Source organism: Pteropus medius, unplaced genomic scaffold (assembly GCF_902729225.1).
Source record: "Pteropus medius unplaced genomic scaffold, Ma_sr-lr_union100, whole genome shotgun sequence".
NCBI classification, from domain to species: Eukaryota; Metazoa; Chordata; class Mammalia; order Chiroptera; family Pteropodidae; genus Pteropus; species Pteropus medius.
The window spans coordinates 38,931,267-38,947,873 of NW_024355205.1; the positions used below are offsets into that span (position 1 = coordinate 38,931,267).

General features: G+C 63.5%; 1 protein-coding gene across 13 annotated transcripts; it reads right to left on the reverse strand.

Moving 5' to 3' along the window:
• Positions 1-2,829: 2,829 nt before the first annotated feature.
• On the reverse strand, positions 2,830-15,718 carry DNMT3L (DNA methyltransferase 3 like). Of its 13 annotated transcripts, XM_039857275.1 has the most exons (15): positions 15,647-15,718; positions 15,026-15,106; positions 14,669-14,712; positions 14,438-14,527; positions 14,095-14,139; positions 13,432-13,511; positions 13,240-13,352; positions 12,343-12,514; positions 10,366-10,453; positions 9,210-9,298; positions 8,001-8,076; positions 7,555-7,688; positions 5,163-5,240; positions 3,445-3,607; positions 2,831-3,302 (listed from the first exon to the last, which is right to left on the reverse strand). In XM_039857275.1, exons 4-15 carry the CDS (start codon positions 14,499-14,501, stop codon positions 3,139-3,141), a joined length of 1,266 nt encoding a protein of 421 aa, XP_039713209.1. In that variant the 5' UTR covers positions 14,502-14,527; positions 14,669-14,712; positions 15,026-15,106; positions 15,647-15,718; the 3' UTR covers positions 2,831-3,138. The 13 variants fall into 13 exon arrangements, 11 of the variants coding, with proteins under 11 accessions (XP_039713201.1, XP_039713203.1, XP_039713204.1 ...); XM_039857267.1 differs by lacking the exon at positions 15,647-15,718 and having other exon boundaries at positions 2,830-3,302; positions 14,688-14,792; positions 15,026-15,337; XM_039857274.1 differs by lacking the exon at positions 15,647-15,718 and having other exon boundaries at positions 3,190-3,302; positions 3,445-3,610; positions 5,155-5,240; positions 14,688-14,792; positions 15,026-15,337.
• Between the last annotated feature and the right edge of the window lie 889 nt (positions 15,719-16,607).

The following is a 16,607-nucleotide window of genomic DNA, read 5'->3' on the forward strand; positions in this document are numbered from 1 at the left end:
TGAACAGGCTGCTGCACTGATTGGCCGACTCTTCTGTTCTCGGGGATGCGGAGCGGGGAGGTGTGGACCGCATCTGCAATCTCAGGGGCTGTTGGAGACCCGATGGGCCCTGAGGGTTGGCGAGCCCCCTCCGTCAGTCTCCCTCAGAGGGTGTCCGCTTTCGTGGAGCCGGGGAAGGAGGGTGGCCGCCCGGTCGGTGTGTCCTGAAGCGCAGCTCCTGAGGGCAGCCCCGGCACTGCGCCAGGACGCGGAGGGCCGCAGAGGGTGGGAAGGGCCGAGCACGGCGGAGCTGGTGGGCGCTGCGGCTGGTGGAGCAGCGGCTAGGCCAGCCCCCCAATCCCCCTTCTCCCCCCCCCTCCAGACCCCGGAAGGCCACGTGCTGCTGCCAGGCCCACTTGAGTGGGCACGTATACTGTTCATGGAGCAGGCAGCAGAGTGGCAGGGAGTGCAGGTGGTCTGGGAGGGGATATCTAAGTGGGTTGGGGGCGCAGGGGGTGGGGGGGGGAGAGGCACCTCCAGGAGTGAAACCAGGGAACACTGGCCTGAGACGGGAGTGCTGGGTTCCAGTCGCAGCTCTGCTCCTCGGGCGCTGGGTGACTTTGGGCAAGTTATGTGACCTTTCCACCCGCATTTTCCCAGTGTGAAGGGCGGAGGGCTCTAACGACCTCCTCATAAAGCAGCTGAGTGGATGCGGGGTTCCTGTGACATCACACAGGTGGAGCGCTCACATGGAGGCCGATGCGGGGGCCGCAGACGGTGTGAAGACACGTGACAAAGCAGATGGCCCCTCCGTCTGCTTCCTGCAGGAAGCTTCTCATCTCTTCCTTGACCGTGACTGTGTCTCAGGCAGTGGGGGCTGTGGACAGAGAAGCCGCCCACCTCCCCAGGAACACTGGGCTGACTTGGGGACCAAGCCCGAGGTGTGTTCACTCGGGGGGCTTGAAGCTCTTTGGGCAGACGTGGGAGCAAGAAGGGGCAGCTCGATGCTGAGACCCAGGGCCAGCCAAGGCGTCCCCATCGGCCGTTCCCCCGGGGGTCCCTGCATGCCTGCGACATTGCAGGTGTCAGTCGACACTTAGCACTTGACTGATCCCCGGTCCCAGGAAGCCCGCCTTTTCTTTTAGGGCACCCACGGGCGCCATAACTAATGACTGCAGACTTGGTGGCTTACAAGAACAGAAGTGCATTCTCTCGAAGTTCGGGAGGCGGCAGTCTGAGATCCTCCGGGGGTCCGGGAAGGGTCCTTCCTGCTCCTCCCACTCCCGGTGGCCCCCGGCACCCTCTGGCTTGCAGCTGCATCACCCCATCTCCGTGGTGCCTCCTGTAAGGACCCTCGTGATCACCTGGATAAGCCAGGAATCTCCCTGTCTCCATTCCATGCCCTGGGCCATACAAGGTGACAAGGAATTAGGACAGGGACATCCTTTGGGGTCATTATTATTCAGCCAACCACAGGAGGGTCCAGGTAGGGGCTCTGTGGTGGGGTTTAACTACTCGGAGGGGGGGTCCACAGGTGTCTGAGGGAACTGAAGGTGCAGACCCGTTCTGAGTGGCTCTGGGCTCTGCTTGGGGGCAGTCTGATGGAAAGGGGACACTCATGAGATCGGGCCCCGCATTGCTGGTTACCGTGGATGGAAGCAGCCTGGAGCAACCATCACCACGCCCTGGCCCATCAGCTGCAGCCAGGAGCATACGTTTTTGCGGTGAGCGTGAATCCAGAGCTCAGCTTCCCAGAAAGGTCTTATCTGAGCCTGGATGCTCCTGTCTCTGTGTCCCCTCCGTGTTCCTGGGGCTGCCACGCCTTTAGTTTGATTATAGATCTTGCTAAATGAGCCCCTGGACATGGGACCTGTGCCCTCCCGTCCACCAGCTGGTTCGATGAAGACAGGGCTCTCAGGAGAAATAGAGCTAACAGGGTGTGTTTAGAGAGAATTCGTTTCAAGGAAGTGGCTCGTGTGGCTATGGAGGCTTTATAAATCCCACATCTGCAGGTGAGGGGGCCGGAGACCCAGGGAAGAGTTGTGAGGGGGGCCCACAGGCCGCCTGCTGGAGGGTTCCTGCTCAGCCGAGCCCAGCCTTTGTCCTCGCTGGGCCCTCGGTGGCTTGGGTGGGGCCGCCATCCTGGTGCCGCTGTAACGGAACGCCAGACCGGGTGGTTCATACACGAGGCAGTGTTGGGAGCTGGAGCGAGACGGGGTGCCAGCGCGGTCAGGCAGGGGCCCTCTTCCCGTCCCTCGTTCCACGTGTCCCCATGGCGGAAGGGGTGGGGGCTGCAGGGCTGCCTTTCATGAGGGTACCAGTCCCGTTCTGGAGTCGCCACCCCAAGGCCCCGCCTCCCAGCAATTTGGGGGGTACGATTCCACATGTGAATTTGGGGGACAAAGACATTCAGGTCATAGTCCCCACCCATGTTATGGAAGGCAATCTGCCAATTTAAGAGTTACTATGATACAAAAAAACACCTTCACGGGAACATCCAGAACACTGTTTGAACAGATGTTCCGGGCACCCCAGCCCAGCCAAGTCGACACGTAAAATTAACCATCAAACTTCTATTCTACTTCAAGCGTTTCTAAAAATGTTTACGAGGTCCCGTTTTAACCCAGCAGTGCCAGCGCTGGGCCTGGGTCCCCAAGTCCTGGCTGTCACACCCAAAACAAGCTGAGTGTTTAATGATCGGGTCGAGATCGCTTTGGGGGTTCTGGCTAACCTGCAGAGACCTCTTTGGGACTGGCGGCGTGTGCTCTGAAACCAGTGCTGTTGGCGCTCTCCAGGGGACCCCGCAGGAGCCGGGCACGGCGGGGGAGGGGGGGGACCTCGCACGTGCATCTGCCTCGGCCCCTGCGGTGTCTACACTGTCCATAGTCCCTTTGCTCACCAAGCTTGGAGCGCCATACTTTGCAAAGGCTTGGGGTGTCCCGTGTGGCCGCCATCCGGGCGAGTGGTTTTAACTATCACAGCGAGTGGCTGTCACGTGACAGCATCACTCCCTTCGCTCTGGTTCTGGGCCAGAACCCTCGGCCTGCAGGGCTCAGGCCCCAACATCCGATGCCGGATGCAGCGCTTACAAAAATGTGTCCTGCTCGTCCCTGTCACCCACACCCCCGTGTCCCACAGAGTAAAGGCTGTGCTTATGCATCAAAACACCAAAAATGACCAGTAACTCTCATGATAAATGAATTTTTCACTCTCAGCCGGCAACGCCACGTTGGGATCTGGTCCCCGTTCGTCGCTTGGGGGGCTGGTGTGCTTTGCCCCCTCCCTGGAAAGGCCGTGGTGGGGGGGGTGCCGCACCTCCAGACCTAGAGGGAAGAGGGGTCTGTGGCAACTAGGAGACTCCAAAGTCAAGCAAATAAAATAACTTGAGGAAAAACGACAATATCAGGAAACCTGTGTCTGTTCTAAGAAAAGTCTTTTTTTTTTTTTCACAGTATAATGACTCACTTATACAGAGGAAGTGAGTTCTGTTGAAAAATACTTGAAATATTCTCTCAGGGGGAGAAAACAATTCTTCACCAGCCTGGCTGGCCCCGGAGTGGGGTGCCTTGCTCTCTGTCTGTCCCGAGCCAGCAGCGACAATTCCTCGTGGGGAAGCAGGGCGGAGTGCCTGCTGGGAAGGAGGGAGGGGGCTGATCACCAGGGGGGCGCCACGTGCCCCAGGCCAGGGGGACCTCAGCAGAGGCGGGTGGAAGCTGGCTGGTGCCCGTCCGCCGGAGTATGTCCAAGTCTCTCAGACAAACCCCCTTAGAAGACCCCGTGCTCCTCGCCTGTCCTGGGCAGAGGGGGACGAGATGCCCACCCTCCCCCAGGGAGCAGCCAATCCCTGTGAGAAGCAGGCAGGTTGGGGGGTCCCCTTGGCCCAGTGTTTCAGGGAGAAGCAGCCATCATGGCGCAGAACCACACAACGGGAGGGGCAGGCCCTGGGCACGTCCGGGCAAACCTCACTGTGCCTCACTCCTGAGCAGTCTGATGCACCCGAACCCCTGAGCTGTCTGAGCACGTCCCGAGGGGCCTGTGGCGGCTGGTACTTCGGGCCCCGTGTGCGGGGTGGGCGGGAGGGGAGAACACGCCACCCGCCCCTTGCGACGCAAGTCGACCCGTAGGGGCTCAGGTCTCGGTAGACGTGGCTCCCGGTGCCCCGCCTCGTGCTCCCCGGCCCCCCTGGAGTCAGGGAGCGTTCCTGGATCTACTTTGGGAGGCGAAGGCCACAAATGAGGTGCTAGAAACAAGCGGGGTCCCCGCCAGCACCAGCCCAGGGCAGCCCGCCGGGCCGAGGGCGGCTGGGCTGTGGGGGGCATCTTGGCCGGGTGCTGGGCCTGCCAGTGCGTGTGACTGCGGCAGTGGGCGCCTGGGGGAACTGCCCTTGGGTTCTGGGAACCGGGCGGGGCGGGGTCAGCTGGCAGCCGGGGGTGGGGAGGACGGCAATGCAAGCGGCACCCACGGCCGCCCACCCCGGCTTCCTTCCCAGAAGAAAACGTTCTGGAGGCTGCCCTGCCTCAGCCGCACCACACGCGATCCTGGGAGCAGGCCTGGCCGGGGGGACGCGGGGGCTGCAGGGGCTCCCCGCGGTGAGGACGCAGGACCCGGCACAGTTTGCACAGGGCCGTGCTGGGCGTGGGAGCAGGGGAGCAGCCAGCCACCCCCGAGGGCAGCGGGGACAGGGCACACTGAGACAGAGGGCCAGAGAGGTGGCGGGAGCAGAAAGGGGCCTGAGGTGGCGGGAGTTGGGGACCGGTGGGCGGGGGCGGAGAATGGCCAGGGCCTCAGAAGGGCGCGCGCGAAGGCCCGCAGCCCGGCGGTCGGGGTGAGCGGTCCGTGCAGCCACAGTGCCCCGTGGGCATGTGAGCGAGTGTGCGTGAGTGTGCATGGCCTGTGGCCGTGTGCCGGGGGTGCGGGTGTGGCCGGCAGGCCCAGGGCTTGTGGCCAGGGCTGGGGCCAGGGCTGGGGCCTTCTCAGCCTGCAAAGCCCCAAGGTGAGGACCTCGTGAGTATCTGTGTGACAGCTGGGAGAAGGTCCCCGGAGTGAAGCGGGCATTCCCAACCTGAGCGTGCCAGAATTTGGGAGGTCTGCCTGACCTGGGCCGGGAGGCCACCGGGCATGGCTGGACTGCCCCCCGGGTCCCCGCTTTATCCGCCCAGTGGGAACAGGGCGTACCTCCTCACCGCCGGGATGTTGCTCCAGACGTGCACGGCGTCCTGCAGGGCCCTGCCACAGGCATCCCGGATGGTCACGGGGTCCGCCTGGGGGTGGGAACAGCGGCTGTGGGGCAGAGCCACCTGGACAGTGCCCACGGGCCTCAGCCACCGGGAGAACCGCGTATGGCCCTCAGGATACGGGCAGCAGCCTCCCCAGAGTGGCTGTGTCCCCGTCCACGCTGCTTACAAGTCACGTCTCTTTTCTCAAAATCCCTTACAAGGAAAAAGCCCAAGATGTTATTTCAGAACTTTTAACTGGTAGGTGGTAGATTTTCCTTCTAACGGGTCACGTGGCCCAGGGACGCCCCCGCTCGCTCTGACTCGGTGGAACCTGTGGCCTTTGTGTGGACAGCTGTTTGTCTCCGGACACGAGAGGGGGTCTGTTGGGGGCGCGAGAGGCTTTCCCAGCAGGAGGAGAGTGTTCTCAAGTGCCAGCGCTTCGCAGCACTCGTCAGGGGCCAAGCGCCTGGATCCTGGGGTCACCGTGTCCCTAGAGGACCAGAAGGATGGGGGAGCGGGGGATGGGAGGCGGGACAGACCGCCCGCCGCTGGGAGGGGCGGTAGCGGAAGGAAGCGCAGTGTGCAGGACAGACTGAGGCCACGGTCCCCGACACACAACGTGGTGGCCTACGCCCCGCCTCCCCCGACTCGGCCCAGCAGAGAGGCCCATGGTGAGGCCCCAAGCCCAACCGCCGCTGACGCATCGGCCTCCTCCTGAGTCCGGGCACCACACTGGGGTGAGAGGCATTGCTGGCCACACCCGGGTGCCAGGGCCCACAGAGCCCACGCCTGCCTCTGCACAGGTGGGCGTCCCCACCATCGGGAGCCGGACCTCCATAAACTCTGGGGGGCTCTCTTTTTTGCCTCCTTCTGACTGGGGACCGACTTTGATCTGCCATGTGCGTGCGCAGACGTCGGTGTGTTCGCCGCCCTCCAGGTTTGGTATGACTGGTGCCAGGTCTGGGAACCGCTCTTTTTGCCTGGACTCATAGTTACTTCTCACTAGATTTTTTTTTTTTTTTTTTTTTTGATACACGAACCTGATCCTGACGGCTGTTACGTGACAACACGTCAGTATTTTTAAAACCCCAAACTTCCTACGGAGGAGAAATAATCCCAAAGGCAGAAGGAAGTACAAGAATCTTGGGTCCACTTTGCTCAACTCTAAGAAAATGATTTTTAAAACTATCATGAAAGAGATTGTATTCTAGGAACGCGTAACCTACCCAATGGGTTTCCAAAAAGAGAAAATCTGATAAATCAGTTTCCACGGAGGGCTTAACTCCTGTTTTAAAGCAACGGAACCAGCAGCAATCACGGCAAAATGCTGTCAGTTTCTCAAACATTTTTGCTGATCACAGCGAAAACCCCAAAGGAGACGCTGCTCACCCAACCTCAGCGACACGCCCGCAGAAACACACCCCACGCACGGCTGCGTGGATTTCTTCCAGGAAAGCAAGGAGGGTTCATCGTTAAGAAACCTATGACTACCTTACATCCTATTCATAGATCTGAAAAGGAAAATTATCTAAGTCTCTTCACAGATGTAAAAAAAAAAAAAAAAATTCGACAGAATCCATCAATTATTCATGATACAATTACTCAAGAATAATAGAAACCGGCGGAAGCTTCCAGACACTTCCTTGACATAGTGAAGTATGTCAACCTCAACCTCAAAGCCGGCACCGGCCCAGAGGGGAAAGGCCGGGACGGGTCCCTGACGGTCAGGGACGAGGCAGGAGTGTCTCGTCACTGTCACAGCCGCGATTCGGTGTTTTCTGAGTGTAAAACGCAGAGAGAAAACCGTCCCTATCTGCGGACGATCTGCTCAAACGCCTGCGACTCCCACAGGATCCACGAAGACAGCAGCTGCCGGCAGGGTCATGCGACAAGGCGGCGGGACCCGAATCAACGTGCAGACGGCAACAGCTTCCCGTGTGCAAACGGAAGCCAGTTAGACGATGCGACACACACCCAGGTGCCACGGGACGCTGGGGACAAGCGTTCGCGAGAACGGCTCGAGAGAGCCGGTGACGCGGAGCTGCTGGAGGACGCTCCCTGAGGCCCAGGAAACAGAGGGCGGGGGTGGGAGCTGGGACCACCTCTGCCGGGGGCCACGAGGCCACCTGTGAAATGGCACGTACTTGACCCTTGTCTGGCGGCCTCACCCCGGACTTGACCCCGCCGACTCCCACACAGGATCCTTCACCGTAGCACTGTTCGTGGGAGCAGAGGACCGGGCACCAGCCGGTGGCCGAGGCCTCGGGGGTCGGGGTCTGAGCTGCCGCCCCCCCCGGCCGGCCCCTGAGCCCCTGGGGCCCCTGAGCCCCCAAGCCCGAGCCCCCGAGCCCGCACACACCTCCAGGAAGCGTGAGGCGACGGCTCGGTCGTCTTCGGTCAGCACCAGGTTGTCCACGAACATCCAGAAGAAGGGCCGCGGGCCGCCCGGCCTGGCGTACTGCAGCACGCGGTGGAACTGGAACAGGTACCACCCTGGGGCCGCCCAGGTGTGTCTGGCCCCGCTCGCCCGAGCCGCAGGGCGCGGGGGGCTCAGGGGGGTGACCTCGGATGGACCAGGCTCTGCGTGGCCCCCGCCTGCTCCCCAGCCAGTCTGCGTCACGGGACATGCGTCCGACCCCGCCACACGGCCCTCCCTGAGGGCAGACAGCTTGCGGAGGCCCGCGATCCCTCGGCCAAACTTTGAAAGTGTGGACACCGTGCGTTTCCCGCCCTCTCTGGGCGGGCTGGGCTTGGGGTGCAGAGGGCTGGCGGGGTCAGAGGGCTGGGGTGACAGTGCTCTCTTACCCGGGGGACGGTCGCAGGCCTGGCCGAAGGGGGGCGTGGCGCCGTACACGAGGTCGAATGGGCCCCACTGTTCCACCTGCAGGACGGGGGACACTGGAGGACACGTGTGGCGTTGGGCGGGCAGCAGGCGGCTGGCGGCCTCAGGCTAGCCACCGGCTCAGCCGAGGCCCCCACAGGACCCGGGATTGGGGCAGGAATCCCACTGTCCTCCCCAGGCCTCAGGGACACTCGGAGTTGGCTGTCCTCGCTGGGGGTCCCAGGTGACTCCCTGTGGCAGGGGCCCCCTCCCAGAGCTGCTGGGGGGGATGGGCATGCACCGGCCCCCGGGGCCATGTGGACTCCACGGTGGCCGGACCGTACGAGGTGCCTCCGGCACGGAGCCGGCAGCCGGGAGCCGGGAGCTCGGCCACAGCGACGCTGCACGCTTCAGAGCATGACAGCGCCCACATGGCGGCCAGCGCCGGCCGGTCACCGCACGGCTGGCCGAGCTGCAGGACGAGACGCCACCACTCACAGGACTCCGGCCAGACGAGGAGCAGAGCTGTGGGGTCCCGGCCAGCACCCGAGGGTGGCAGAGCGTGCCCTCCGTCTCGGCGCTCTCTCTGCTGCCCCCTCCGCGGCCAGAGCTCCCACACCCCAGACCCTCTGCCTGAGATGGCCGTGCACTGTCCCGGCATCGGGATATCCCGAGGCCACCAGAAGGGGCCCCCTGTCCTTCCTCCTCTCTGTCATGAGGGGCTCGAGGCCGCGCCGGGTGCTGGTGAGTCATTCGTAGGCACTTCCTCCGAGGCCACAGGACCAGACGGCAGGAAGGAGCCTTCGAGGGGCCGGCGCTCGCAGGAAGCTTCTCCATCGGGGCTTTGCAGCTCAGCTCTTTATTTCGGGGGGGGGCGGGGTAACCCCTCTCTGGGCAGCACTGTTGCAGACGGCGGGGTTGGCCCTGGCACTTCAGCAAGACGCACAGGAGGTTCGGCCGCTTGCTCTGCTCTGGGCGGCGGGCAGCGTGGGTGGCCACGAGGACGCCCCTCATCTCCCCACTGCAGGGCTGACCGCCAGCGACTGTGCGGCAGGGGCCGATTCCCGCAAGACCCCACATCGGTCCTCGCTGGGGCGAGTGCTGTGCGGCCCCGGGCGCCCCCCGCCCGGCGCTCCCCAGGGACCCCCTGCACATCTGCCCCCAGCTGTCGCCTGCACACACGGCTGACTTACGTCCTTTCTCACGGTGTTGGTGACATCGTCCAGGTGCTTCAGTCTTCCTGGGCCAGAGCCACTTTCCAGAAAGCCCAAACTCGCCAGCTCTGGGCGGGGAGACATAAGGACACTGACTTTGACCCCCACCGGGATCAAAAGCTTAACGACTGGCAAAGCGCGTCTGTCGTCTGTCGATAAGGAGCGAGCTGTCTCTTTTTAGCCATGTGACCACATGACCAGGAACTCAGGGTGAAGCTACTGGCTGTGCATAACCAAAAAGCGGGGACTCCTTGAGCACCACCGAGAAAGTCCAGTGACCTGCTGGGAGGGCAGCCTTCCTGGGCGGCCACGCCCTGCCCAGGGGCAGGAGGTGTGCTGGGCAGTTGGGGTCCACGCTGGTGGCAGCCAGCCAGGATGTGTGACGTGGCGGCTGGGCTGCTGGAACCCTGTTACAGCCTCGCAGAGTCTGCGGCCTGGGGCAGGAGGCGAGCCCAGACAGGACCTTCCAGATCGGACTCCGGGGAGCGTCCGGGGCAGGAGATGAAGGTGGGGTGGCCGCGCCCGGCTCCTGGGTCCCTTCGGCCGCAGCTGCGCCCGCTTCGTGCGAGTCTCGGGCCCTTGTCGCTGACATGGCATGTGAGGCCAGCCCCCCCGCCCCGACCCGCACCGGGCATGCAGCAGTGCTGGAAGAGGGCAGGTCCCCGATTCCTTCTGGTCCCGGACTAAGGGCTATTTTCACGGATTCTCTTCAGAAGGACTCAGGATTTGCAAAGGCACTGGCGGGCGGGGGGCAGCGCGGAGTGGGGGGTCCCTCAGGGGGCAGGACGCCCGGGGAAGGCCAGAGCGCAGCCCCGTGGGTGGGGCGCCCTGCGAGGTGGCGGGATGCAGCGGAGGCTGAGGTGGGCTTGGGCGCTCGGTGGCCGTGAGGGAAAGCCCGGCCCCTCAGCAACAGCGCCTCCCACCGGCCGTCCTGCGCCCTGCGCTTCCTCCCCGGACTCATCCTCCGAAGGGGCGGGCCCCGGCCCCACCCGCCCAGCGCTGTCCCTCAGCGCTGACCTCGACCTCGTGCGTGTGGTTCTGGAACCTTCCGAGTCTGCACGCACACCTGGGCCCCTGCACAACCTGCTCCAGGCCAGTCTTCCTGGGCAAGTCCTCTGGGTGCCACCGCACTCACCTGCCTTGATGTCCCCAAAGAGGGACAGCACCCGGACTGGCTCCCTCTTCCACACGGGCACAGTCTTATACATCTCGAGGGGACTGTCCTATTTATTAAAGAGACAGCGTTCTGAGGACGGCTTGGCTGTGGAGCCCGTGAGTCAGGGAGACCCCTGTGGCCACAGAGGCGCCCCAAGGGGCAGACACCTGGGCCACCGTGGCCCCACGCCCCATGTGAAGACCCTGCCCACCACCGGGTGCCCCTCTGGCGAAGGGCAGGCCGGTGACAGGAGCCCTCCGGAGAGCGGAGGACAGTCCCATCCCGGGAGGGAACGAGGCCTCGTGTGTCACAGGGAGGGCCCCGCGTCAGAGCACCAGGATCCGCACAGCTGCGGGGTTCACCCCTTCCTCTCCTTCCTCACGGCGGCTCTGGTGGTGGCCAAGCCACCCGGCACCCCCAAAAGCTGCCGGCAGGAGGCCCTGACAGCAGAGCCAAGAGCCACGGCCTGGCACGCAGGCCTGGAGCGGCCGCGCTGAGGCCCGAGGCGTGGGAAGGCCTGTGGACACCACCCGCCCCCACCCAGCACCCCCAGAGGGACGCTGGGTGGATCATTCAGAACACAAGGCCCCAGAGCCCCCTGCACCCCAGGAGGTACCACTTGGGGGTGCCTGGCCTCCAGCAAACAAGGCGTCCAGCTGCTAACTGTCGGAGACCAGGCCTGAGGTGGGGGTGGGGGGCTGCTGCACGGGAGACTTGCAGGGGACCCAGGACCTCGGGGTGGGTCCGCCTGGGGCTCAGGAGAGGGAACAGTGCCCACACAGGTGAGTGAGTGAGCAGGTGAGTCTGGGGCGGGCGGGAGGGCGCGGCACGGCTGGACACAGGGACTCGCGTCTCCGGCCCCCGGGCTTCTCGCTGCCCCCAGCACCGAGCCAGCGCTGGCAGCATTTCTGAGCATCGACGTTAGTTCTTTCTACGGAAGCTGCTGCGCTCACGAGCGCGGGTGTCCGCACGCCGGGGCGGACCGTCTCCGCCACGAACGGCCCGGAAGGGGTTCGCTGAGGTGCATGCGCGCGCCTGGGGGTTCGCTGAGGTGCTCGCCTGGTCTCCAAAAGCACCCGGAGACCCACGGAGGCCGTCGCGGCGTCAGGCCCCGGCCCGTGTCGAGGACAGGGATGGCGCCCACCTGTCTGGGCTCGGAGGGTGGGTGGGCCAGGCTGAGCTCAGGTCCCAGAGCCGTCCTGGCCGTGGGCCCCCGTGCCCCTGTGTCCCCTGCTGTCCCCCGCCTGCTCGCCAAGTGCTCCCAAACGGGAATGACGGCGCGGCTCACACCGGCGAGTCTGTCCGGAGCCCCGAGGCCCCAGGTCAGGGCCGCGGGGGGGCCCCCGCCGCCTCTCCTGTCACGTGGCCGTCCTCCCTGTGTGCCTCCGCCCCCCGGTCTCTCTCCTTTCTCCCACGGGACTCCGGTCACTGCACGTCAGGCCACCCTCACCCACGGTGACGGCACCTCGAGCAATCACATCTGCGAAGACCCTGTGTCCAAGGCCAGTCACGTTCGCGGGCTCCGGGGCTCAGGACTTGGGCGTATCTTTTGGAGGGACCCAGTTCTCCCCACTTTGATGAGCCCACAGCTCCTGCCTAGCCCCTGGCTCCCGGCCTTGACCCTCGAGAGGCCCTGAGTCCACGCCAGCCGCCCAGGCGTCGGCTGCCACTTGCTGGACTCAGAGACACACCCCCCCTGAGTTCCTCTCCTCCCTGCCATGAACACCGGGTTCCCAGGCTCAGAACAGACAAAACCCCAAACCGTCACCAGCTGGAGAACTCGCGAAGGGACCGCTGGTGGGCCCAGCCGTCACACAGGACAACGGGGACGTGCCTTTGCCTAAAAGGCCGACTTCACTGCGGCCAGAGCGGTGGGCGTCTCACACCCAGTGCCCAGAGGATGCCAGCGAGGCCGGGTGCGGCCGGCGCCCGCCCACCCCCCGCGTGGCTGCTCACCACCTCCCGGTCGTAGAAGGCCTTCAGCCGCCCACGCCACTTGGCCCTGCGCCGCAGCAGCCCGCTGCTGGGGAACGGCAGGCAGAGGAAGCACACCCAGTTGCTCAGGGCTTGGACTTTCCCCGAGGTCCCCGGGCCCACCAGGGTGTCCACGCACTCGAAACAGTAGCACCTAGAGTCAAACAGAAAGCCACAGTGGCTGAGATGACACGGCCCCGGCCACCAGTGAAACCGCGGTCGGTCTGCGGCAGAGAAGAGCCTGCCCCTCGCTCTGGCCTGAGCCATGGAGGCCACGCCCGGCTCTTGTGCAAAGGCCAAGCTGGCCCTGTCCGTCAGCACCCGCAAGGTGGCGGGGGGAGTGGGGGCGAGACCGTGGGCCAGGGAAGGGAGACCAGTCCCTCCTGGGACCTGGAGTGACAGGAACCAAGCGCTCTGCAGAAGACGGCAGGCTGTTCACGACGGTGACAGATTTTGAAGGACCCCCTTAAGCCGCCCGTCTTCCCCCCAACCCCCGAGCCTCTGGAAACAGACGAGGTCTCCCGGCAAAGCCAAGTGCAGGGGCGCCAGCTGGGGCAGATCTGGGCAGGGGACTGGAAACGCAAGGGTGGCCCGCAGCACTGAAGTGGGGGGACCTCGAGGCATGAAAGTGCCGCTCAGCGGTGAGCAGCAGCCCCGAGGGGCCGGGGCGTCCCTCGAGCCCGACATGATGACTGAGGGAGCAGCAGGTCTTGGTGATAACAATAACAAAAACAAAAACGGAAACAGATCTTTCGACGCCCAGCTCCGGGTGCGAGAGCGCCGCGCCCCGCGAAACATTTGAGGGGAGCTTTGGAGAGCGTTCTCCTCGGGGTGTGGGGGCGGGGGGCCCTCGCCCTCCCCCTGGGCGCCCGGCCTCACCGGGTGCAGTCGGGGTTCTCGCAGATGAGCAGCGTCTCTCCGGAGCAGCAGATGGAGCAGTAGGACTGGTACCCGTCGTCGTCATACAGGAAGAGGCAATCCAGGAACGTGTCCTTGGCGAGAGACGAAGCAGGCCGGTGCCCCCCTGCTCCAGCGGGGACCCCACGAAGCCACCCCCACCTCCCTGCGTACCTTGCACGGGGCGCACATCCCCCCCTCAAACAGAGGGTGCTGTGTGTGCACCTGGAAGCTCCCACAGCAGATGCACAGGTCTAGGGGCACAAAGTGCAGTGTGCGTCACCGCACCGTCCGACGCGGCGAGCGAACGAAGCTGACGAGAGTGGGGAGACGTCCTCGAGAGCAATCGCAGGAGACCGGAGTGCGGGGGGCGGGACGGCGCCCCCGTTCACGGACGCTGAGACTGCTCGAAACTGCTCGAAACTGCTCGCTCCCCAGCCGACCACGGGGCCTTTTTTTTTTTTTTTTTTTTCCCAGAATCACAAGCTGATCCTAAAATGCACACGGAAATGCAAGGAATCCATAGAGAAAGTGGGTCTGTGGTCATGCCTGGTGTCGGAAGAGGGGGCATGCTAAGGAATGGGTTTGGGGGTTTTGGGGAGGTGATGAAAATGTCCTGAAATTAGATCATGGTGATGGTGGCACACCGTGATATCCTAAAAGACACTGGACTGTGCACCCTAAATGGAGCCTCGGGGGGCACGGGCTGCTGGAGGGGAGACAGCAGTGTCCGCTGCCCCCTCTGGGGAAGGACACGGTGCATACGAGGCTGCAGCGAGCTTTCCAGAGCTGGCCGACACCCCTTCCCCTGCGCGTGGGCGGTGAGCGGCCTGTCACCTTCTATGTCCCGCTGGTTAACCTTGACTTCATGTGCAATCAGATCTGGGGAGGAAAATCAAGAAGGGGACCTTTCCTTCTGCTGATGCGTAATTTAAACACTGCCCAGAAAAGGTGTCACAGTTGATCTTCTGAAGTCACAGAAGCCAGGGATGCCTGCACCCCACCCCCCTTCGCCTTTCCTGCCACATTACACATCCACGCCTGGGGGAGGAGTCCCCGGGTGGGGCCCTCCTGGCCCTGCCCAGGTGTCCAAATGATGTGCGAATATTCCAGAGCCCTCAGTGCTGCCCAGCCCGGGGCTGGCATCCCGAGCAGGGGTTTGCACCTGACGGGCCCTCACCTCTGCAGGGCTCTGGTGAAGGAGGCGCCGACAGCTCGCTGGAGCCCACCAGGATGACGTCCATGCTGCAGTCCACCTCAGGGTCCAGGACTGAGGCACCCGCCATGGGGACGCCACCCAGGAGACAGGACATGCACAAGCAGAGGCAGAAAACGGTCTCTTGGCCTCTGCCTGAGCGCCCCTGGCCACCAGCACGGGATGCGGCCCGCGCCCAGCTTGGCGCCCGCTCACCTTCCACGGTGACACCCACCCGCCCCTTCTGAAGGAAGGTCCTCCTGGCAGAAGACTGGTGTTGAGGGCCAGCCTTGAGAGGGAGCTTGGGGTGGCCCGTGTCCTGCCCCCCTACCCGAGGCCCCTGCCAGTTTAAAGTCAGGTGGTTGTTTCTCATAAAGGAGAAGGCAGCGGCCGGGCCGCGGGGCAGAGCTGTGGGCGGCCACAGCCCCGGCTCCACCTGCGCCTAACCACAGCTGTGGGCCCCTGAGCCACCCCCGCGCCCTGCCTCCCGCAGTGTCCCCCACACTCTAGCCTGTGGTCCCTCCTACAGGACTCTCAAGGCAGAAGGCCGGGGAGACGGAGAAAGGGCCTCACGGGTTTCACAGGGTGGCCCCTCTTCCAGCTGCCCGGCTGGGTCGGGGTCCCAGATGTCCCGGGGCTTCGGGCTCAGGGTTCCTGGGAAGGAGAGGGCCATGGAACCAGGGGACCGGGCCTCCCCCACAACAGGAGACCAGTCAGGTGGAAAGACTGGGCCACCGCGTGTGGGCGGAGAGCAGCCCCGGGGGAGGGGCGCAGGGTCCCCCAGAGGTGCAGGTGCGGGGGCGGGGGCCGGGGCGGAGCAGGCAGCCTGCAGAGTGAGGGCCGTGGTGTGGAAGGCTGAGGAGCTTCAGTAAAGGGGTGCTGAGTGGCGGCGGACCTGGGGGAGGGGTGGAGCCCTCAGAGAGGGCTTAGGGGCCAGTGTTCAGGGGGGCTGGGGAGGGCGGGCCTGAGAGGGGAGGCGTGGGAGGGCAAGGGGCAGGGACCTGGGGGTGGGTCCGCGGAGGGGGGCGGGCCACAGGGCACTCGGGAGGGGCCCCCCCCAGGGGGGGCGGGGGCCGAGGGCCGACTCAGGGCAGGCGCCAGCAGAAGGCAGAGGCCCACTGGGCGGGCGCTGCCTCCCGGGGACAGGCATAGCGCTGGGTAAAGTAGGGAGAGCCCTGGGGTGCAACTCCCTACCCCCGCCCACTGGAGTGTGGCGGAGCCTGGTGCTTTTCCTGTGAAAGCGAAGTCTGGGGGGGGGAGGGGCTCTGCAGCAAGACAGACGCCTGACAAACCCTCCACCCGCGCTCAAGGTCATCTGGGTTGACAGTATATGCCCTGGGTAGAATGTGATGAGAAGCCCGCGTCACCTCTGTGGCCTTCCTCCCAGCTGCCTGTGACCCGACCCCTACCTCTACCCATGAAAAAAACACCAGAAAATTCCAGGAGAGGGACGTCCTGCAAATTAACTGCCAGCACTCCTTAAAACTGTCAAGGTCATCAGAAGCAAAGAAAGTCTGAAAAACTAACGGCCAAGAGGAGCCTTAGGACACAGGATGACTAAACGTCCCTGAGACACGAGAGAAAAATGAAGGAAGTCTTATCCGTTTAGTTAATGATAATGGATCAGTATCGGTTCATTAGTTGTAAAAAATGTACCAAACTAATGCAAGACGTTCCTAATGGGAAACCGTGCGGGTTCTTGGGAACTCTGGGCTGGCTTTGTGAATTTTCTGTAAATATGAAGCTGTTCTAAAATAGTTCTTTTCTGTAATACGATATTATTAACTATAGTCGCCATGGTCCATCGCACCCCAGGGCTTGTTTTTGGACCCCCTGCACCAGTCCCGCCCAGCCCCGCCCTGCCTCTGGCAAGCACCTATCTGTTCGTTCTATCTGTGAGTTTGGGAGTGTTCGGTTTTGTTTTTTAGAGTCCACATATAAGTGAGATCATACGGTATTTGTCTTTATCTGTCCGACTCATTTCTCTTAGCGTAATACCCTCTAGGTCCTTCCGCGTTGCAGCAAAGCGCAATATTGTTTCTTCCTTTATGACCGAGTAACACTCCCTTGTGCATATGTGCCCCGCCCTCTGTATCCGGTCTATTGATTGGCACTTAGGTTGCGTCCAGGCCTTGGCTATTGTAAAGTCAGCGTA

Coding starts and splice junctions, on each gene's coding strand:
- DNMT3L (XM_039857267.1), bottom strand. CDS start 15,125: ATGGCCCTCTCCTTCCCAGGAACCCTGAGCCCGAAGCCCCGGGACATC. Junction 14,793..15,025: donor GGGGCCACCCTGTGAAACCC/GTGAGGCCCTTT, acceptor TTAAACTGGCAG/GGGCCTCGGGTAGGGGGGCA. Junction 10,454..12,342: donor CCTTCTACGACCGGGAGGTG/GTGAGCAGCCAC, acceptor TTTAATAAATAG/GACAGTCCCCTCGAGATGTA.